Source organism: Astyanax mexicanus, chromosome 9, assembly GCF_023375975.1.
Source record: "Astyanax mexicanus isolate ESR-SI-001 chromosome 9, AstMex3_surface, whole genome shotgun sequence".
NCBI lineage: Eukaryota > Metazoa > Chordata > Actinopteri > Characiformes > Acestrorhamphidae > Astyanax > Astyanax mexicanus.
In genome coordinates this window covers 44,292,399-44,315,566 of record NC_064416.1, presented here as the reverse complement: position 1 = coordinate 44,315,566, position 23,168 = coordinate 44,292,399, and the positions used below count along the sequence as shown (strand labels likewise).

Sequence of the window (23,168 nt, the reverse complement as noted above, 5' to 3'; positions counted from 1 at the left end):
TTGAGATGAATTACAGAGAAGAATATTTTTTGAAAACAACCAACAACAAGTTGCTTAGATTTAATGTGACTTTAAGAGCAAATAGCATCATAGCAGCTTGTTTTGTTTTCAATAAAACAGGATTTACAGTGATTTAGAGGTCTGTATGTACTGCTTTTTCCTCCTCATTAAAGGACCTCAGCTTTCAGATGAATCACTGATTTCAGAGCATTAACTGTTCCTGTAATTTCCAGATTAAGCAGTAAACAAAGCTTTGTACAGTTCCTCTTACTGATGCACTGTGGACTCTGTCCTCATGATTTCCCAGCCTCCTTCTTAGCCTTACTGATGAGCTTGTGCAGGAAAGAGTAGAAGAAGAGCAGATTATCGTACTCTCCGTTATACTCTCTCTCTAAACAGTGGATGTGGAAGTCTTTCAGGAAGTAATAGATGGCCTCGATGGTGGCCAGATACGTGTCTGGAGATCCTCTCTGGTGACGCCAAAAACATGTTTTCCTCGACTTCAACTCCACCTGTGGTAAAGCTGGAGAGAGGGAGGGAGGGAGAGAGAGAATGAGAGAGAGATAATGAGAAAGAGAAAATGAGAGTGAGAAATAGAGTGAGAGGTTTTTTTTTTGTTGGTGAAGAAGGCAATGTTTATACAGGTATCAATGTGAGGTGAATGTGAACCGTCAAAATACCCAAATCTGGTTTGCAAAAAATTTGAGCGATGTGGGGAGTTTTCACACCTTACGGTCTGGATCAGAGTGTGCACTAAGGTTTGTGTCTTTGTTACGTTATATATAATGTTTTTCGTTGCTGTCCAACAACAGCAGCTTTCCACGAAAGAAAAAACCTTGTAAACTTTCAATGGAAGTCAATGTAAAAAGAGTTAATTTCAGGTCATTTTAAAGAGATTCGTGAGGGACACTTTCTCGGTTCAAAGTATGTAGTAAACTTAAAATTAACAAAAATTAAGATAAGTGTTTTTCATTGAACAGCGACAATTTGTTCTGGTTAGTTTTGGTTTCACACAGCAGTTTATTGACTAAAGAACCTTACTACATCCTGTCATCATCAGCTACGTGGGCGGAGTCTCTCGATACTTCATATTAATTGGTTTGTAGAGTGTTAGTTATGTTTGGCAAGTTTGGCGAGTTGCTTTGCCAGGTGTTGTGCTGAATTCTACCTCGCTGTCAGAATCCGACTCCCTTTGCATACACACATAGAATGAGAGTAAAATATTTATCCTTAGATTTCTTTTTTTCTGTTTAGAAATAAGGGTTAATCTACTGTTTCAGTAAATAAATTAATTCATACTGCTGCTTGATGCGCTGCACTTTGCCAAGTTGAGTCACATTTTGGCACAACACCAGTTCTTTTATTCTCTGGTTTGTTTAAAAAGACTGACTCAGCTTCCTGTAATTCGGCTGAAAGTCTGAACCATCTAGAAAAGTGTTTTACACTGCAGAAGAATTTAATCATGGTTGAATAGATCTGGAGCAAGAACACCTATTTTGGTCGAACTGTGGTTCATAGCCCTTTTCACACCTGATGCCTTGGTTCGTCTGAATCAGAGACTGTAAAAAAGATGGATGCCATGCTGCCGTTCCCATTCATTCAATGAAAATGAAGCAAAAATCTTCCTCCATGTTGGCGATCCTGAAACCCGAGTCTGCGCAGTAGAGACCAGAGGAGGGAGAAAGACTGTGGAGAGACAGCCTACTCATTTAAATAACCCCGCCCCTGAGGGCTGCTTCCACAGAGCTCACACAGTTTATGGTCCCGCCCATACAGTCATTAGTCCCACCCCGGCTAGGTGTAACCCAGCCCTTTTACAATAACCACACCTTTTTGAAAAATAGAGCTGAATAACGTTTTAAAATGAATTCTGTGGGGATATAAAAATTTAACAATATAACCAGAGGTTACTCTAGCTGTTGTATTTAAATAATGGAGGTAGAATTACAGTATATTGGAAAAAAAGCATGATTGGAAGTTGTCTATTCTGCCATTAACACCTATGGGGCGCAGGGGGCGCCCGACCTGTGGTGGCTTCACTTATGAGAGATGATGCTCTGTCCAGCTATACACAGTCTATGGACTGAATAGTTTGAAAGGCTGTAAGTTTGAAAGCATTCTTAGATACCATGGAACAACTGGACAAGGGATTTAAATCCAATGCTACTTAGTAGGATATAAGCTTCCATTACTCGTTCACTACACTCGCCTCATAGTGTGCTGTCAGTGTTTGATTATTTTGAGATTTATGAAAAGCATGGGCTGGGGAAACTCCAGACCCCTCCCCCCAGGACTGTTGTTTTATCACATACGAGTGTGTGAAGTTGTGAGTGATAGACTGCAGTAATACCCTGCAAGCGTTCATCTGTGATGATCCTGGTGGTTTGGTTCCAGGTGCTGTCGATGAAGATGACCCTCTGAACCGGACAGGTGTGATTCTGTGAGTCGTCTGTGTGTTCTGGAGGGCAGGTGTGTGTGTGTGAGTTCTCTGTCTGTTCTTCAACTTTGAGTTTCTTCGCTCTCCTCTCTTCTGCTGGACTCTCTACTCCTTTTTTCACTCCAGCTTTACAGAAATAACTCGCCAGCTCCTCCACCGCCATCGCATCCGGCCCTGGAAACACCAGCACCACCTGCAGACACAGCACTGCTTTAACCAAACATTCTGCAGGATAAACAGTCATTATGTATTTACATAAATAATAAAACTAACTTCATCATACTGGCATTTAAGGGGAATAATACAGTGCCCTAAAACTATCATAGTGTGAAAGAACTTGGGATGTAGGGACACATGATAATGAGTACAATTTCTTCTCAAATAGCCCACCTCCTTTAACCTCTAGCATTTCAAAATACAGGTCTTTTAGCCAATGTTCCTAACAGGCTTACAATGATGATAGTGGTGGGGGCATAGCGTTACCCATCCAAAGAATTAACAGAAATCTTTTAAAAAAGAGAGCTTTGAAAGTGCACAGCTAGTTTATTAAAAACTTCAGGTACCTTCAGGTAATTCTCCTGGTGAAATTAAGTCACAATAAGTCGACTGACGAGATACTGAGTAACAAAACTCTTTGAGCGTTATTTTTTATTTATTATTCTTTTTTACGTTTATAAGTTCATGCCATTAGTTGTTTATCATTCTCATGAAGACAGTGACCAGATATTTTCAGCAGCAGCTGAAATTCATGCACTTCTACTGAATTCATTTTGCAATCTGTTCTTATGTTCTACCAATTTGTTTGTGCCCGTCAGTCGAAGTTCTCAGTGCCTTGTTTTAAATATTAGGGCTCTCAGGATTCTACCAATGAAGTGTGGAGCTACTATGAGCTTGTTAATGGTGTAAAAATAGTGATTCTCGGTAGTTCGGTTCGATACACCCGGATGGATCGCGGTATTTCGGTGCGCGCACTAACAGAGCAAACGAACGCTCTGGTACCAAATGGCCAGGGGGAGGGGCTGCTGAGCATGTGCTGTTGGGGGGCGGCGGTTGGTAGCTGCAGTGAGTGCTCCACAACTTCCCCCCAACCATTTCATTTTGTTTTAGTTAGTTTTATAAACTCTCAATACAGTTCCAGTTACTTACCCTTTTTCTTTTAATTACTGTTTTTATTAGTTTCAGTTAACGAAAAGTTTTTTTTACTTTCAGTTTTTGTTATTTTGTGCGTTTTCTTTAATGATAATACTTGGTTACTAGGCTATATGATGATTACCACGCCAGAGCTTTATTTAAAATAAAAATAGCATTAAAAAACAGATGCCTATGTCACAGACTAATTTTGGGCAGAGAATCTAAGCTTTAATATTGAAACAGAACCGATATCATGTCTCAAGAACCGTGGCAACACTGTACCGTTGCATCCCTGGTTAACTCTATGCCCCTGTCACTAGCATTGTAAGCCTGTTGGGAGCATCAGCTAAAAGTGCTGTATTTGGGAATGCTGGGGGTGAATGAAGGTGGGATATTCGATAAAATGTTTCATTACAACCCAAGTTCTCCTTTACTTTAGTATTTACTTTAGCATACACAGACATGCCACATATCAAGGCACAGAAATCAATGTATTGTGGTATGGTAAGGCACATATCCAGGTATTATGTCCCATGACTCTACCTTGTGTTCATGGAACCAAAAGAACAGTCTATACACCCGACACTGTGGATCAAAGTAAAGGCCCGCACAGCTTCAGAAATGAAACACCTCAGGGGTGCCGAGTGGTCCAGCGATCTAAAGCGCTGCCACTATGAGGGAGGTCGCAGGTTTAAACACCCGCTCATACAGCTTTGCCATCAAGCTGCCGGCGCTCAGAGGGAGCACAATTGGCCCTGCTCCCTCCAGGTGGGTAGATGGCGCTCTCTCCCCACATCACTCCTAGGGTGATGTCCACAGCACAGGTCGTCTGTGAGCTGATGTATCAGAACCGTGTCACTGCGCTTTCCTCCGAGCGCTGCTCGGCAATGCTGCATCAGCGGCAGCTCGAAAAGAAGCGGTGGCTGACTTCACATGTATGAGAGGAAGCATGTGCTAGTCTACACCCTCCTGGTGTGTTGGGGCATCACTAGTGATAGGGGGAGTCCTAATGAGTGGGTTGGGTAATTGGGCTTGTAAATTGGGGGAAAAATGGGTAGAGGAAAAAAAAAAAGAAATGAAATGCCTCATCCATCTGCAATCACTATCCGCCCTCACTTCAACTCCCATAAACATTATTACCTTGCCATGAGCATGCTGGCCATTGTTCCACTTCACTCACTAGATAACACATTATAACCTATACACGTGGGCATTTCTAGTCCGTTTCCTGAAGCAACACTTAATTATCAATTTACCCATGACTTATGGTATGTAATTTTCTCTAATAAGTAAAAGAAAGTGTTTTGTGCATACGAAATAAGACATCTGAAGATTTTAATACCTCCCCCTTAAAGAAAGCCCCCTCAACGAAATTCACTGAGCCCAACAACAGTGAAAAAAATAGTGTAAAATTTAATAACGCCTAATTATTTCTAAGCTTAAAGGTCAATAAGCTAATGAATTAATCTCCTACATTCTGCTCCTGTCTGTCGAACTCCGGGATGCAGGGGTACGTATATATAGAGACGTCGTCAGGTGCCAGGATTTTGGCGTGAATTGCAGTGCTCTTTCCATCCGTCTCGTTTGGGTGTTTGATGATGTCAATCTTGACAGGAAGCTGAAAACACAGCAGAAATAAAACCAGTTTTTATATGCTTATAATTTCAAGAACTAATCAAGAACTTTTACAGCATTCTGACACTACTATCAGTTCCACATCACCCTTTAACTACGAGATACACTGTAGATCTGCTGCTCACTCATTTGCACACGTCACAAATCTGTAATCTGATTAGGTCTGTTTACATTTGTAAAAAATGAATGCGTTAAGGTTATTTTCAGATTAAACATGCAAGTTATCGTGTTAACAATGACAGCACTCATTTAAATATCAAACATATTTGAATGTAAAATAAAAATTAAACTCCACCTCACACACAGTAAATAAAGGATCAGTCAGCAAAATGAGCTAGACTTCACCAGAACTGATCCCCATAAGAAGAATAACTAAGTTACTAACTGACCTTCACAGTGGGGACATGTTCTGGACTGACTCCCACCAGGCAGCAGCAGGAGTAGCAGAAGAACATCCTGGAGCCGCTGCAGACGGGACACTTCATCCTCCCGGCCGACTGTGCGCTCTCCAGGGCTCCATGTGGAGCCAGGATGAGCCCCTGCAGCGGCGGCTCAGCGCGTTCGGGTTGCTTCAGACGCCCGTCCTGGTGTGGAGGAGGAGAGTGTGCCATGGATCTGAGTTAGAGACCTTAAAAACATCAATTCACACTGGTTAACGTCAGTTAAATATCTGAATATTAGTTTGGCATGCTAATAAACTAGTAAAACAGCCAAACATTTCAAATTGCATGAGTGTAAATTATACATACTACAACAACTCCGTCATTTTAAGTTAAAGTATTAAACATTAAATTAAAACAGATTGTTTCTTACATCTTTACAACACTCAGAGAGGCATGTTGGCGGCACAGATAAGATTATAAATTAAATAAAGTAATTTAAATACCACATATTTGATCATCACAGCAACATTTTTTTTGTTAAAGCTAGCATTAAAGTTAATTAATGGTAGACAGATAGATGCACGCCATGTTTTCTATCAACATTACATATAAATCTCAGTATATCAAATATGTTTGTGTATATGGCAGTTATCTTTGATTATGATAACACTGTAAATAAATATTTAAGCATTATCTCATATTTTGTATATAAAACTGTGATTATTTGCTATACAAGACTGTAGGAAAAACATATATATATATATATATATATATATATTCTAATATATTCTATTAAAAATACCAAGAACTAACAGTGAGGCAGAAAAATAACTTTTTTATGGGGACAAAAGTTGCAACACTCTGATAAATCACAGTATTCTGTTTCTGCTCCATTGTTCCTCCATTGTTTCTCTTCCTGTTAAACTTATAAAAATGATCTCAAAAAGAATCTAGAAGCAGTTTTGTAAATAGTGATCCTGCAAGATCCCTAGTCTTTGCAAAATCTTAGTCTGTGAGTAAAAAGTCTGTGACTGGTCTTTAGATGTGAGTTTTGTATGTTAAAAGTCTTTTCAAAGTCGCGTAGTGTATATTACTGTTACACTGCTGACCATGAGAAAATGTGGGTGGCAGGCTATGACCAGTTGAGAATCCGTGATTTAGGTGATGCCCTCTAACAAACAAAGTAACGTTATATTCCTTCTGTGAAAAATCCCATCCCAAGATACATTTAAGCTCTTCGCATAGATACAATTTACCCTTTTTATTCAGCAAATCAGCATTATTCTGATATTTCTGTTTATAGTAGCACTAGGGGTTAAGTTAAGTTTATAGGCCAGTTTTCCATGCTTCTAGCACTTGCGTGTGTTAATTACAGCACATGGATATACAGCTCTGGAACAAAAAATAAGAGATCACTTAAAAATGATGAACTTCTTTGATTTTACCAACTTGAAAACCTCCAGAATATAATCAAGAGAAAGATGGATGATCACAAGCCATCAAACCAAACTGAACTGCTTGAATTTTGGCACCAGGTGGCATAAAGTTATCCAAAAGCAGTGTGTAAGACTGGTGGAGGAGAACATGCCAAGATGCATAAAAACTGTGATTAATAAAACTTTATGAATATGAACTTGTTTTCTTTGCATTATTTGAGGTCTAAAATCTCTGCATGTTTTTCAGAGCAAATAAATACTCAAAATGACAATATTTTATTTGGAATTTGGAAGAAATGTTGTCTGTAGTTTACAGAATAAAACAACAGTGCTCATTTTACTCAAACATAAACCTATAAATAGCAAAATGAGAGAAACAAATGAAATAAATAGCAAAATGATTCAGAAACTGAAGTGGTCTCTTTTTTCCAGAGCTGTAGTTTAATCTGTAGTTTAATACAGTGTGTGTTTTAATGTTCTGGCTGTCTGGAGCTGAACACAGAGCTACAGCAGCTAAAACTACAGGTCTTTATAAACACAGAGATTCTCCTACCGTCCACCAGTGCCCCGCAGCCCGTCACGCCCCGCAGAAATCCCGCATTATTAATAATAATATTGATAAAATCACTAATTAATATCAGTAATCCACAATAACACAAACTCCCACCATCCGGGATACCGCGCGCGCGCACTGCTTCTGCACGCGCGCAGGAAACACGCTCCTGCGCAGCCCGGAAGCTGTCACGGCTCGTGTGCTGTTACCAAGCAACCACGCAACCGGTGAGTAAATAAAGATGGAGGCGGAGAGGGAGAAACAGACAGAGCAGCCTTTAATAACCTCACTACAGGAGTTTATTCACTCTCAGAGACTGGTAAAAACAACTCATGTACTCTATTCATCTTTATAAATACCAGTCAAAAGTCTGGACACAGACTTTCTGAATTCAAAGCTTTAATTATTTTTTTTATTATAATTTTTTTCCTACATTGTAAACTAATATTGAATTTTTTAAATCTATGAAGGAAGACATAAGGAATCATGTAGTAACTTAAAAGAGTTAAGCAAACCAAAAAACTAACTTAAAATAGGGGAGAAATCTGGGGAGCTGTTAACTTGTGCTTTCTGAGGCTGGTAACTCTGATCAACTTATCCTGAACAACAGAGGAAACTCTTGCTCTTCCTTTCCTGGGGCGGTCCTGATGAGAGCCAGTTTCATCATAGAAGCCGTTTCTCAATGTGTTATGTGTTCATATGTAATTTTCAGAACGTTCCTGGAACATTATCTCTGTAAGGGTACAGGTTAACCTTTATAGAAGCTTTTCAAAATGTTGCTAAATGTTCCTAGAATGTTCTCTGTTAGCTGGGAAACATCCATTTAAGTATGTGATATTTTTCTAAGTAAGTAATTACTACTTTTATTGTAATATATTTTATAAGTGACAGATATTAAATTAAATTAAATGGTAAGAACTTACTTTTTCAGACAAAGTTAAACCGATGTTCTCAAATGTAACATTTCAGATAATGTAAAATATAGCTTTCCTGCTTTGCATGATAACAATAGTGTTTTTATATAAAATTGTCTGTGTGTGTTGTCACAGGTGGACTGGCCTGTAAATTATGAAGAACATGTTCAGACTTTTCCCGTTCCGTTCACTAAGACAGAGCAGATTTATAAGCATTTAAAGGAGCGGGTATCATTTCCTGCACACATCAGCGGATCGCTGTTAAAGGACACTGAGGAGCTGTGGGCCAGAGTGAAAGATCTTGAATCCAGACTGTACCTGCTGAAGTGCAGAGCACCTGTGGAGGAACTATAAGTGAGGAGGAATGTATGATGGATTAAAATATTTATTCTTTTAGCGAGTTAGCCACTAGGTTGGTAGATACTTTTACTCAGTGTATTTTCTTTTAGCCTGGCAGTGTTGTTGAAAATATGATAACAAAAATAGCAAATAAATATTTTACAAGTATTTCACAAACCTTCCAGCCTTTTTGGACTGTGTCCCACTGATGTATTGTCTTCTATTCACACAGAAGCATCACACTAATCTCCCAGGGTAAATGTCTGGGACTCCACCCAGACAGCAAGCAGGTTTATCCTGGATGACCTTTACAATTGCAGAATGCTCCTGGCAGTCACACCTGAACTGCTGATTTGTACTAAACCTGCCCAAGAAGCTGTTAATGCCATTCATTACTGTGCTTGTTAGTAAATTCAAAACCAGCCAAATTTTCCTACCACAGACAGCAAATATACACGGTAACATCATTATATTCTCAAATACCTTTAATGAACAGTACAGCATGCTGGGAGCTCCCCTATAAGCTCTTAAAGAGCCACTAAACATTAAACCATATTTTTTTCCATAAATCGCTGAAATATGTTACTTTGAAGTAATAAATCATACTAGTCCTGGGATATTTATCCTTCCTAGCTCCTTTTTTCAGCATTACAGAACATGATCTGGCCTCAATCTGACCCAAATATCAGGTGTACTCTTCATGTTTGCGTTAAACTGCTGTTCAGGTGCAGTTTAACCTGATTTATTAGTCAGATAATTCCTACAGTTGTTAAATAATTCCATCAATGCCGTTGCCTCATGCTAAATTATGTGCTGGCCCAAAACATAGGATCTTCTCTCTGTATTTACTTTCTTTCCAGACAGCTCTTGCCATTAAGCATAGACAGCGTGCTCATGTGGATTTTTGTGACACATTTTTTTGCACTTGTTGTTTTCCTTGATTGGAACCAAAACAAAGCAATGGGGAAAACACTCCAAATTAATAAACTTGTTAAATGATTCAGACCACAGAAACAAAATATATGTGTAAAAACCCTAATCGACTCTTGCAATATTTGTAGTTACTCTGTACAAGTGGGGTCTGAAAACACTACTAGCCACAAAAAAGGTTGTTGCAAGTGTTTGTCTTGGTTTTACTATGCAGTTCCCATAGTGTTGTGTTTTTTGCCTGGGGATTGCTGGGCTTTTGCAATCATTAACAATCATTAACAGATCTTTTTGAGATCTGCAGAATTCCTTTGTTTATTACAAGAAAATGAGTGTCTAAATAACTAAATGTGAATGTAAATCTTTCCCTGGCTTTAACTGCACCTCGCTCTGCTACCATACTGAACACATCCATTCTCAACTGCAGCTCAGTCCAGCAGTTCTCAGCCAGCGAGCTGATTTCACACCATAACTCCACTTTCACTCGATCTGGCAGCACAGCGCAGCACTAAGGCCCAGATTAGCATAGCGCTGCGATGTTATGACAGGCTGCAGATGAAGGTTTGGTCTGGGGATTTGGTTACTATGTGTCCAAGAATAATAAGATGATCTAATTGATGATGCAGTGACAGAAAGGTTATGGCTGGGCGGGAACTGGGTAGAGCCAAACAAGACCAACAGTGTGGTTAGCAAAGCCAGAGGCTCAATAAACACTGCAGATTGTGTAGAAGTGATTAACTAAATTTCTGCACTGAATTTTAATTTTTTTTTAATCAAAATGTACATGTTCATATGTTCATAGGCATTAATTACTACCACTTTGTAACTAGTTGAGTGGCAATATGGTCTCAGAATCAGAATCAACAATTCAAATAAAATAAGTAAATGTGCCCTTAGCTAAGAAAAAATACATTTAAATTTACCCCGGTGTAAAATTGCTCTCCTACAGCTTTCTGAGATTCAATAATGTTGTTCTTTTTGCTCAACACTCTGTACAACAGCCATAAAAAAATCGTTTTTTTACACTGTTATCCAGACTCAAAGTAGCTTCACACCTCCTTGCTAGAATCCGGAGAGCTCTGACATTTAAAAGGAGGCATTTATAACTTAAAACGTGCACAAGAACTTATTAAAAACACTGTTTACATCCCATAGTGCGGATAAAGCTCTGGGCGCCGCAAATCAACAAACAAATTTATAAACCAATGAAACAGTAACTTGGCCCCACCTACTGCACTAGAAAAACAGAAGTACTAGTACAACTAGTAGTAACTAGTAGTTACAGCTAATTTGTTCTGATTTAATGTGATTTAGAAGCCTTTTTAATCATGATTTTAACTGTTTAGGGATGGTTTAGGAAATAAAAAGGTCCATATGAAATTATGAAATGTAAAATATTACACAGACTTCCAATGCAATGGAAATAAAAAAATATTATTAAATATTTTAGTTAATTTGTTTAAGATTGTATAGTATAATAATAGAGTCTTCTTCTTCTTCTTTTGTGCATTACAGCCAGAAAACAGCATTCTTAGTTGTTTTTTATGACTGGAGATAATTCAGGTCTGAAAGGGTTAAATAGTGCTGCTGTTCTATCTTTGTTGTACACAGTATACAGTATAAACAATATATCATATTGTTCAGTTACAAGTTCAATGTAAACTTTAATGCCTTTTCATTGGTGAACAGCACCACCTTGTGGTGAGTTTTAGAATATGTCTAGGTTACTGTTTCCTGTTAAACTGAGGCTATACAGGATGTTGTTGCTATTACACACAGGGAGTAGTCAGCCATTACCAGTTCATCTTCTGCTGAAATCTGTTTTCATCCTGCGCTTTGAAGGCATCCTCTGTATGTATCTAAAATATATTATGTTCATTTCATAAAACTGCATCAGTATTGGCTAGTATTTTTATGTTTTAACAAGTTTTGGAAGTGTCAGCTAGAGTTACATGTGCCTGTGTTAAATGCTAGTTCATGGTCTAGTCTTTGTAATTTAAGATAACTCATGCACTGTAGATTTTCCTTTTGTTTATGATAAATATGTAAATAATTGTACAACCAGGTTAATTCTGGACTGTATTTCTTTACAGTTTCACCCTTTTTAAGATCATTAAACCTGTGGACCTGTCTTCAGAGTCGTGGTTGAAGAAAGGTGTTTATCTGACTGTCAAGTCACATTATCCCTTGTAATGCGATGTGAATAGAGGACAGTACAATGAAAAGAGGTATTCATACCATAGGACAACGCAGTTCACAGCTTAACTCAAAACTGGTATCACACTACATCAGTGAATACTCTCTCTCGTACCATGGATGAAGAGCAGGCATCTTCCCTACATACTAGGTCTTGCGCCTCACACTCCTCCCAGCGCTCCAGACGTTCAGCCACAGGTGCTGCTGCCACAAGGGCTCGAGCAAGAGCCAAGGCTGCTAGAGCACGACTGTCATTCGCTGAAAAGGAGATGCAATTAAAATTAGAGAAAGCTCAACTAGAAGCTGCAATGGAAATCCTAACACTTGAGAAAGAAACTGCCGCAGCTGTAGCTGAAGCTGAGGTCTTGGAAGCAGCATCAGACATCAGTAGTGAGAAACATAGCTGCAAACTACAACTCGATGCAGTGCCTCTTGATCCTAAACAGCGCACAAAAGAGTATATTGTAGAACAGGCTAGTGCATATGAAGATAAGCACGTAGCTTCACAGGCAGATGTACTCCATCAAGATGAGAGGAGGCAGGTGCACATAGACCCAACACAGCACCATTCTCTCTGCACCCCACACATGAAAGCAGAAGATGGACTCCCTTCTGTAATCAACAGGACTGCTTTGGATCCTCCTCCACCTGTGGATCGTCCAAAAGCTCAGAACCCATTTCATGCTTCAGATTCACCCTATGCTCCAAGACATGGGCAAGACACCAACAAATCATCTCCCTTTCTCCACAGACATGCTCCACAAAATTCTCACAGCGGCGATTCCAACATGACAGATTTTGTCAGATTCCTTGCTTGCCGTGAACTGGTCAGTACTGGCTTACTACAATTCAATGACCAACCAGAGAGCTACATATCTTGGCAACGCTCTTTTCAGAATGCAGTGGGAGGTCTAAACTTGACATGCAGTGAAGAGATGGATCTCTTAGTCAAGTGGTTGGGAAAGGAGTCAGCTGACCATGCTAGGCGTATAAGAGCCATCCATGTTAAGCAGCCAGAGAAGGGACTGAGGATGATTTGGTGATTTGGACGAGATTAGATGAATGTTTTGGCTCTTCAGAGGCAATTGAGAATGCACTTTTCCGGAAACTAGACAGCTTTCCCAAAGTTGGAAACAGAGACTACACAAGGCTCAGAGATTTAAGTGATCTTCTGATGGAATTACAGGCAGCCAAGCTAGAAGGAGATCTTCCTGGTCTTTCTTACTTGGACACCCCCAGAGGTGTCAATCCTGTGGTCCAGAAGTTACCCTACAGTCTGCAGGAAAAATGGCTGTCATTTGGATCAAACTACAAAGAGCAATTCCAAGTGGCATTTCCTCCCTTTACTGTCTTTGTGAACTTTATTAACCAACAAGCACGGATAAGAAATGATCCAAGTTTCAGCTTTACAGGACAAGTGGATGTTCCCAGCAAAATAGACAAGCCTCCTTGGAAACAAAGCAAAAACAGGGAAGTCTCCGTATTCAAAGCTGAGTTTCCTGCTGCAGCCTACTCTAACCAAGATGGGTATAAAAGAAGAACAGAAAATCCAGAGAGAATATGCCCTATTCACAAAAGGCCCCATACTCTAAGGAAATGCCGTGCCTTCCGGGAAAAACCCATTGAGGAGCGAAAAGCATTTCTCAAAGAGAACAGAATCTGTTACAAATGCTGCATGTCTACATCACACACTGCCAAGGAGTGCAAATTGAGCAGTAAATGCAGCGAATGTGACAGTGAAAAACATCCCACTGCCCTTCATCCTGGACCAGCACCTTGAATTAAAGAAACAAGCCCTGATTCTGAGCATGGTGGGGAGGAACACATCTCACAGTTATCAGAGGCAACTACTCTATGCACTCAGGCCTGTGGTGGTGATTTCACTGAGAGGTCTTGCTCAAAGATCCTTCTAGCCAAAGTCTACCCTACAGGCAGCCGAGACAGAGCCATGAAGGTCTATGTAATCCTTGACGAACAGAGAAATAGATTACTGGCTTGTTCTGACTTCTTTGATGTCTTTAACGTCAAAGGTCCCAGTTCTCTTTACTGTCTCAGGACATGTTCAGGGGTGTCAGAGAACATGGGTAGAAGAGCTTTCGGATTCCATATAGAATCTTTAGATGGGAAAGTAAGTCACCCTCTTCCGGGTCTACTGGAATGCAACGAGATTCCCAACAATAGAATGGAGATTCCTACTCCTAGTGCAGTTCTCCATCATGCCCACTTGAGACCAATAGCTCACCTTATCCCAGAGCTGGAACCCAAGGCTTCCATAATGCTGCTTTTAGGCCGTGATGCGATCAGAGTCCATAAGGTTCGCAAACATCTAAATGGACCTCAGGATGCCCCATATGCCCAGAAGCTCGAATTGGGATGGGTGATTGTTGGTGATGTATGTCTGGGAAGTGTCCATAAACCAGTAACAGTGAACACGCTCAGAGAAAGGACACCCAACCATCTTTAAGCCTTGCCCTAATGTTATCCATGTAAAAGAGAGATACAGCCCCACATCTCTGGATCTCCAAGCTGAGGTCCCTAGGATGAGACACACTTGCAGTAAAGATGATAGCCAGCTTGGTCATGCAGTGTTCCAGGTTACCAGTGAAAATCACATGGCTCCATCCATAGAGGATATCACCTTCATGGATATCATGGCACAGGGCCTCAAGAAAGATGAAAGTAACAGCTGGGTGGCCCCACTGTCTTTCCAGGTACCAAGACAACGTCTCCCTGACAACAAAGCACAAGCTCAAAACAGACTGTGTTCACTCATACGCAGCCTTAACAGAAAATCAGAGATGAGACAACACTTCTTTGCATTCATGGAAAAAATATTTGAGAATGACCATGCAGAAGAAGCACCCTGTCTCAAGCAGAATGAAGAGAGGTGGTACTTACCCATTTTCGGAGTATACCATCCGAAGAAACCTGCCAGTATCCGTGTGGTATTTGATTCCAGCGCTTGACAAAACGGAGTGTCACTCAATGATGTTCTGCTGACTGGGCCAGATCTCAACAACTCTCTTGTGGGAGTATTGATCAGATTCCGCAGGGAAGCTGTTGCTGTGACTGTAGATATACAGCAAATGTATTATTGTTTCCTTGTGAGAGAAGAGGATAGGAACTTTCTAAGATTCTTGTGGTTCAAGAACAATGACCCTAACCAGGACATCACTGAGTACCGCATGAGGGTTCACGTATTTGGAAATAGGCCTTCTCCAGCAGTGGCCATCTACTGCCTCAGACAGTCTGTAAAAGGAGGAGAACCAGAGGTCGAAAAGTTTGTCAACAGGGATTATTATGTCGATGATGGGCTCACATCTCTTACCACTGTTGAAGCTGCAGTCAGTTTGGTAAAGAAAACACAGGAAACACTCTGCAAATCCAACTTGAGATTGCACAAAATTGCCTCAAATAAGAAAGAGGTCATGGAAGCCTTTCTAACTCAAGACCGTGCAACTGACTTGAAGGACTTGGACCTTGCCTCAGACACATTACCAGAACAGCGTAGCCTGGGTTTAAACTGGAATCTCAAATCTGACACCTTTGCCTTTAAATGTGCTGAGGAAGAGCAACCTTTCACCCGACGTGGTGTCTTGTCTGTTGTGAACAGTGTGTTTGACCCGTTGGGCTTTGTTGCTCCAGTTACCGTTGAAGGCAAGTCCATTCTCAGAGAACTTATGCAAGGGAATGGTGACTGGGATTCCACACTGCCAAAAGAGATGGAGAACAAGTGGATTTCTTGGCGAAACTCACTCAAAGACCTAAGCAATCTTCATATCCCTAGGACATATACGGGACTTTCACCCAGCAAAGCTGCTCACAGAGAGCTATGTGTGTTTTCAGATGCCTCAACGAAAGCCATAGCAGCCGTTGTTTATCTGAAGGTGACAGACGCAGATGGCAATAGCCAGGTGGGCTTCGTCATGGGCAAAGCGAAACTGACCCCACGGCCTGAACACACGATACCAAGGCTTGAGCTATGTGCTGCAGTGTTGGCAGTAGAGTTGGCAGAGCTTGTTTCAGCAGAGATTGACGTGCAGCTTGACACTACTTTCTACACTGATAGCAAAGTTGTACTTGGCTACATTTATAATGAGACCAAACGTTTCTATGTCTATGTAAGCAATCGTGTCATAAGAATACGTACATCATCTCGCCCCAAGCAATGGCGTTACGTTTCTACAGACCAAAATCCTGCAGATTGTGCCACAAGGTCTGTCACTGCTGCTCATCTTTTAGGCACTACTTGGCTTTGTGGGCCTGCATTCCTGACATGTCCTGATCGAGATAACACAGAAAAGGAAACCTTTGAGTTAATCAATCCTGCCATAGATGCAGATGTTCGCCCTCAGGTTTCCACACTTAACACCCAGGCTATGACAACCCAACTTGGATCTCAACGCTTCTCAAAATTTTCCACATGGAAATCACTGAACCATGCAATTGCTCACCTTAGTCATATTGCTTACTGTTTCCATGAAGGCCAGGCCAACAAATGCAAAAGCTGCGAAGGATGGCACCTATGTGAAACAACACATACAGCTGAGCAGCTTCTACAAGCTAAATACACCACCATTCGTTCTGTGCAGGAAGAGGCTTATGCTCAAGAATTTGCATGCATCCGAAGAAATGAGAAGATCCCGCAGAATAGCTCTCTCAAAACCTTGGATCCTTTCATTGATGTTCATGGACTGCTGAGAGTTGGGGGTCGCATCAGTGAGGCTCAGCTTGAACAGGATGAAAAGAATCCCCTGCTCATCCCTGGTAAACACCATGTGGCAACTTTACTGATAAGGCATTATCATCAACAAACATCACACCAAGGGCGTCATTTTACTGAAGGGGCTATCCGTGCAGCCGGCCTTTGGGTAGTTGGAGTAAAGAGATGTGTAAGCAGCGTCATCCATCGCTGTGTCATATGTCGCAAACTTCGTGGAGTCCCTCAAACACAGAAGATGGCCAACCTTCCACCAGATCGCCTCTCTATGGAACCCCCGTTTACGAATGTTGGACTTGATGTCTTTGGTCCTTGGTCAATTGCATCACGTCGGACAAGAGGTGGACTTGCACACAGCAAACGGTGGGCTGTTATGTTTACTTGCATGGCAGTAAGAGCAGTCCACATAGAAGTAATAGAATCTCTAGATACTTCAAGTTTCATTAACGCCTTGAGGCGTTTTTTAGCCATTCAAGGTCCAGTAAAACTAATTCGGTCGGACAGAGGGACAAATTTCGTCAGCGCCTCTAAAGAGCTCAACATTCCTTCAAACATCGACAGTGGTTCTGTTTCAAGATACCTGGCGGATCATGGCTGCTCTTGGAACTTCAATCCTCCTCATGCCCCTCACATGGGGGGTTCTTGGGAGAGGATGATTGGGATGGCAAAAAAGATCTTAGACACCATGTTTCTCCAGCTTGGGCCAACAAAGTTGACACATGAGGTACTTACCACCCTCATGGCAGAAGTGTCAGCAATCATCAATGCCAGACCACTGGTCCCAGTGTCTACTGATCCAAAGGATCCAATCATACTAACACCTGCCATGCTTCTTACGCAGAAGGAAAGTATTTCTTCTGCTCCACCAGGTGACTTTGGAGACAGATCTCTATTCAGACACCAGTGGCGGCAAGTCCAACACCTTGCTCAGACCTTTTGGGACAGGTGGAGGAAGCAGTATATCTCTACGCTGCAGCCACGGAGGAAATGGCAGGACAGTCAGCAAAGCATGGAGCTAGCGAGCATTGTTCTCCTCAGGGATGACCAATTGAAGAGAAATGAATGGCCTTTAGGGCTTGTCACTCAGGTTTTCCCCAGTCAAGATGGCAAAGTGAGAAAAGTGGAGATCAAGGTCTCTAGAAGGGGAGGGACTAAATTACTCATGAGGCCCATCTCAGAGATTGTTCTTGTTCTTCCCCCAAGGATGGACGATTAGTATTACTTGCCTAGGATAGTGGCATTCAGGCACGCCAGGTGGGGAGTGTTCAGTTACAAGTTCAATGTAAACTTTAATGCCTTTTCATTGGTGAACAGCACCACCTTGTGGTGAGTTTTAGAATATGTCTAGGTTACTGTTTCCTGTTAAACTGAGGCTATACAGGATGTTGTTGCTATTACACACAGGGAGTAGTCAGCCATCTACCAGTTCATCTTCTGCTGAAATCTGTTTTCATCCTGCGCTTTGAAGGCATCCTCTGTATGTATCTAAAATATATTATGTTCATTTCATAAAACTGCATCAGTATAGGCTAGTATTTTTATGTTTTAACAAGTTTTGGAAGTGTCAGCTAGAGTTACATGTGCCTGTGTTAAATGCTAGTTCATGGTGTGTTTATATGCTTATGCTAGTCTTTGTAATTTAAGATAACTCATGCACTGTAGATTTTCCTTTTGTTTATGGTAAATATGTAAATAATTGTACTACCAGGTTAATTCTGGACTGTATTTCTTTACAGTTTCACCCTTTTTAAGATCATTAAACCTGTGGACCTGTCTTCAGAGTAGTGGTTGAAGAAAGGTGTTTATCTGACTGTCAAGTCACATTATCCCTTGTAATGCGATGTGAATAGAGGACAGTACACATATAGTGTGCACGTACTGAACTAGGGGTGGGCGATATGGTCAAAAAAAAAAATCTCGATATTTTTTTGGATTTTTGCGATAACGATATTTTGACGATATTTTCCAAAAAATACAAAACTATTCTAAAAAAAAGTATTCAATTGAACATGTAAGGTTCAAAATATGGTAAAAAACAGGACATTTTTTAGGCGCTTTTCAGATTTTCTATTTCTATTTTTTATTTTTAGATCCATAAAATGATATATTTATGTGGATGAAGTGTTTTAGTAGCTCTATATTCTGCTATTAGAAGTTTTAAAATCACCATGTAAAATTATAAACTGCTCCCTAGATATGATAGAGATCTGAACCTGGGATGGTCCTTTCTTTCTGAAAAGGACTGGAAACTTTAGAAGAATAAAAACAAAGCAATAAAGAAGGTCTCTCAGCCTGTTCTCTCCCTATAGAATAGACCTGCTGGAGCAGATTTTCCAGAGGGAGGGGGGAGCGCTCTCAGAGTGTCCGGTTTCAGAGCGGGCTTCACCTCTGTCCCACATAACTCGCCACCTGATTGGCTGACAGAATGTAGGGGGGCAGAGGGGGGCTCTCAGTCTGCCCAACTACCATGGTAACACGCATGCGCAGTTTGATCGCTCCAGAACAAAGGGAAAGTCTCAGAACACAGCGCTGGAGTTTCCAATAGTTTTAATCTGCGTCGGATTTATAAGAGCGCTTCTCAGACATAAATGGGGATTATTGGGGACTGGATTGATGGATTTTCTGATGGTTGGGTGGATTCTGAAGCCAGTGCTCTCAGGTAGGTGCTGATTCGCTCTGTTTGTGGGGGGTGTTCTGCAGGTACCCCGGGCGGATCAAAAAGCGTGTTTTTATCACAAACCGGACCGTCTAGCGCACGCTTTCAGCTCTAAAACGAAATACAGCTAAATGTGACTGAAAATTAGAGATTCTTAGCTTTAAAATGGCATATTGGGTGTCTATATGAGCCTATACTTACTCAAACACAGCCAGATATGAATTATGATATTTTTCTGGCCCGCCGGCGGGACAGGGCGTGTTAATACTAGAGACCTGCGCATTTCCAGTCCTGCTCCCGCAAAAAAATATAATTTTCAGTCCCACTCCCGCCCGCAATTCCCGCATGATTCCGACGTTCGCGTTACTGCTCAAGGCAGTTCTTGTCATTGGCTTGAGGAATTAAAAGTGATGTACTTAGCTGAACACATCACTAAGCTAGCTGCAATGACAAAATATTCAAATAAACAGAAATATTTAACCAAAATAACAAATAAATTCTTACACAAAACAAACTAAAAAGTTAACAATTAGAACTAAAAAAAAGAAGTAACTAAACAAAACCCACCTACAGACCCAAACAAATAAACGCCACAATAAAGCAAACACAACTGAAAGCAAACACAACTGAAAGCAAACAGGGCCTGCAGGCCAAGACACAAGACACAGGCCAAGGCCCTCTCTTTAAGGAAAATAAATGAATAATAAATCGCAAAAACAAATAAAATTAGAAAACAAACAAACTAAACTAAACCCAAAATACTAACGAAACTATAATCTAACGAATTGCAAAAGATGAAAAATAAAAACGTCACACAAAAGTAGGAAAACAATAAATAAGTAAATAATAAAGTAAATAAACTGCGTCTGGACGACGACACCAAATACAATAAATCACCCAGAAACAAAGAAATAAACAAACAACAATGTAACGACTGGCAAAGCACCAGCTTAACCAGAACCAGCACAACGAAAGGAAGAGCAGCTAAGGTTAGCTTTCCGAGACTTTCCGTCTGCCTCACCCGCCCGCAATGAGCTTTCAAAATTTGCCCTGCGCTGCACTACTATGCATTGGGTCCAGCGGGTGCAGGTCTCTACTTTATACACAACGCACTCTGAGTTTAGTTAATCAGTTGTTTTTACTTACATTATGTATATGTATAAATATATAAATAACAGCCTTAAAATACCATGCAGTTTATTAATTTTTGGCGATTAAAAAAAAAACAAAAAAAAACTCGATATTACAAAATTACACATCGTCAAATCAACATTCACGATAATTTCGCAAACGATACATATCGCCCACGACTATACTGAACTCGTTTATTTTTTTTTTTGTTTGGTGGTTAAGGATAGAAAAACACTTCCTTTACATATGGGATCTAAAATGAAAATGCTGGGGTTAAAATATATGGTGTGCAGACTTGAACCTTGAACTTAAAGCAACAAAACCAGTGTCTGCCAGCATTGGGTTGCACTGCTGTGACCTCAGTTTAGAGAAATGCACTAAATCAGGGCTGTAAGAGCAGATCTGCCGTGCCTCTGGCTGGCAGGGCTTTATGCACATCAGATACAGGAAATGATTTGATGCTTTTCTGCATTTGTGTTAAAGCCCCGTGTCCCAGCAGTAGTAAAAGGTACTCACGCAAGGCTGGTCTCCACCTCTCACAAAATAACTTGGAATTTGAATACGTAATGATTTCTGTGTGTACCTGAAAACTAAATGCTGATTAAAACAAGGCATCTGAGTGCTGTGTAGAGCCAATTTTCAGACTTTTTTCAGACAATTTTCATCACCTTTTCAATTTGATAAATTAGTACCTGTTTCTACATTAGCCGTATCTCTCCATTATCCATTATGTGCCCATCACCTTTTTACATTCCTAAATTAAAATAATGTTACATTAGCTATAGCTCCACATTATCTCTCTGTACTGTTAATTTGTTCTATTATTTTTTGTTGTTTTTTTGTTTTGTTTGTACAGAGTGGGTCGACCCGAGTAGGATGGGTTCCTCCTAAGAGTCCTGGGGCCTCATGTACTAAAGGTACATACACACAAAAACATGAAAAAGTGAAAATGAACGTGAGAAAGTGTGTTCCCCTACGGCACTTTCGTTTCGGCCGTACGCATGTTTTTTTGTGCGTATGTTTTGTGTTTGTGTCATTTGGCGACACTTAAGAGGCGATTCATTGAAATTACAACTATTAAGATATCCTTTATGCACACATTGTAGTTAAGCATTATTGGGTAAAATAAAGTAAATTAATCAGACAATTTCATTGGCTTACAGAAATAATCGTTCAACGTGTTTCCACTTAGATTAGCCTAGATTATATAAACATGCATAAATTATTGCACTGGAGTTGTTGGAGATGCAGCGTTGGCATTATTAGAAAATATTGCTAATGACCGAATTCATTGAGAGCGCATTTTCCGTGACCATTATGTTTTTTTGGCTCATGATGATGACTGACTTATAAACCGTTTTAGATTTCCAAGAGCATAAGAGGATAAGAAAACAAGCTGAGTGTGTGACGGGTGGCTTCTTGGTAAGCAACTCATTTAAAGCATTTAAATGAAAGCATTTATTATCCATCTTAGAATAATACAATTTAAACATGGGTAATTATTAGTTATTGCTCTATGCGTATATAATATTAATAATAATAATTATTATTATTATAACATTATACTCTGTGAAATTGAGGGAGGAGACATGGCAGGTGTGCTTACAGAACTTTTCAGGTCTGAGCGTACAAAACATTTTAGTAGGAAGTCCACGCAATCTTAGTACATGAGGCCCCTGATTCCTCCCAATATTTCTTTCTCTTGTATATATAACATTTTATTAAATTGAATTGAAATTAATTTTCGTTCTTTTAAACATAAGCATAAAGTTGGTTCATTAAGTTGACATATTTCTACAAAATTGTTCCGACCAAAAGAGGTTGTCTCATTCTAGAATTACTGAACCACAGTGTGAAAAGACTTTTATAGAAGGTTTCTAACTTTCAGACCTCAGCCTCAAAGGGGCACTAAGCCCCATGATTTTTTGCTGACTCCACCCTTAGCTCAAATTTGAAAAATGCTAAAAATATATAGAAGGGGTAGTTTGGGATGGGCACTGGGTGATGTATGGGTTTAGAGGCGGGGCAGAAGGGAGAGCTAATTGAGCTGAGCAGTGTGCTTCTGAGAGTGTTGAGATGCAGATGGTTGGACGTCTGCAGGGGGGGCGGTATTTTTGATTGACTGATTTACATATTGTGATGTTTCTATGTACCAAAGTACACTGACACATCATCCTCAACTATAGCACAGTTTAACCTGAGAGGTGCTGTAGAGGTGGAAATTACCACAATAAAAGCGTTTTTTAAAGGTTGGAAAAGGTTTATACAATTTAAGCAGCACTGGTATGTTTCATTACTTCTATAACACATTTCAGATATTAATGAAAAAAATATGCTTTAGGGTTTAGTGCATTTTTTTAAAAATCAGAGGAAAAATTCATTGGTGTTGTGCTTACGCTGGAGATTCATGTATCTACTGTAACTCTAGTTTAACCTTTATTTATACACAGTTATAAAGGAAACTGAAAGGAATCGGTTACACTGTGTGATACACTTGTCCATGGTAGGGACTCGGGAGCATGGTGACAGCATTTCACAAACCAGGCCAGATATAGCACTGGCTCTGGTACAGATCTGTGCAACCGAAATATCCTGGTATCTTTAGGCACAATGGCTTAATATCAGAACTAATCTGCACCACAACTGATTCAAAACTGTTCCATATTTGCAAAATTCATTACATTTGGGCCTGCTCAGGATCAGTGCTAAA

General features: G+C 40.3%; 1 protein-coding gene across 1 annotated transcript; it reads right to left on the bottom strand.

Annotated features, from left to right (window-relative positions):
* Positions 1 to 37: 37 nt before the first annotated feature.
* dtwd1 (DTW domain containing 1) lies at positions 38 to 7,707 on the bottom strand. The gene is made up of 5 exons (XM_022687034.2): positions 7,576 to 7,707; positions 5,593 to 5,831; positions 5,043 to 5,186; positions 2,351 to 2,630; positions 38 to 523 (listed from the first exon to the last, which is right to left on the bottom strand). The coding sequence occupies exons 2-5, from the start codon at positions 5,812 to 5,814 to the stop codon at positions 294 to 296; spliced, it is 876 nt and encodes a 291-aa protein (XP_022542755.2). The 5' UTR covers positions 5,815 to 5,831; positions 7,576 to 7,707; the 3' UTR covers positions 38 to 293.
* Between the last annotated feature and the right edge of the window lie 15,461 nt (positions 7,708 to 23,168).

Excerpts from the sequence above, each read along its gene's own strand:
- dtwd1 (XM_022687034.2), bottom strand. The coding sequence starts at position 5,814 with ATGGCACACTCTCCTCCTCCACACCAGGACGGGCGTCTGAAGCAACCC. Across the intron at positions 5,187-5,592 it reads AACATGTCCCCACTGTGAAG|CTTCCTGTCAAGATTGACAT; the intron begins GTCAGTTAGTAA and ends CTGTGTTTTCAG. Across the intron at positions 524-2,350 it reads CACAGATGAACGCTTGCAGG|CTTTACCACAGGTGGAGTTG; the intron begins GTATTACTGCAG and ends CCCTCTCTCCAG.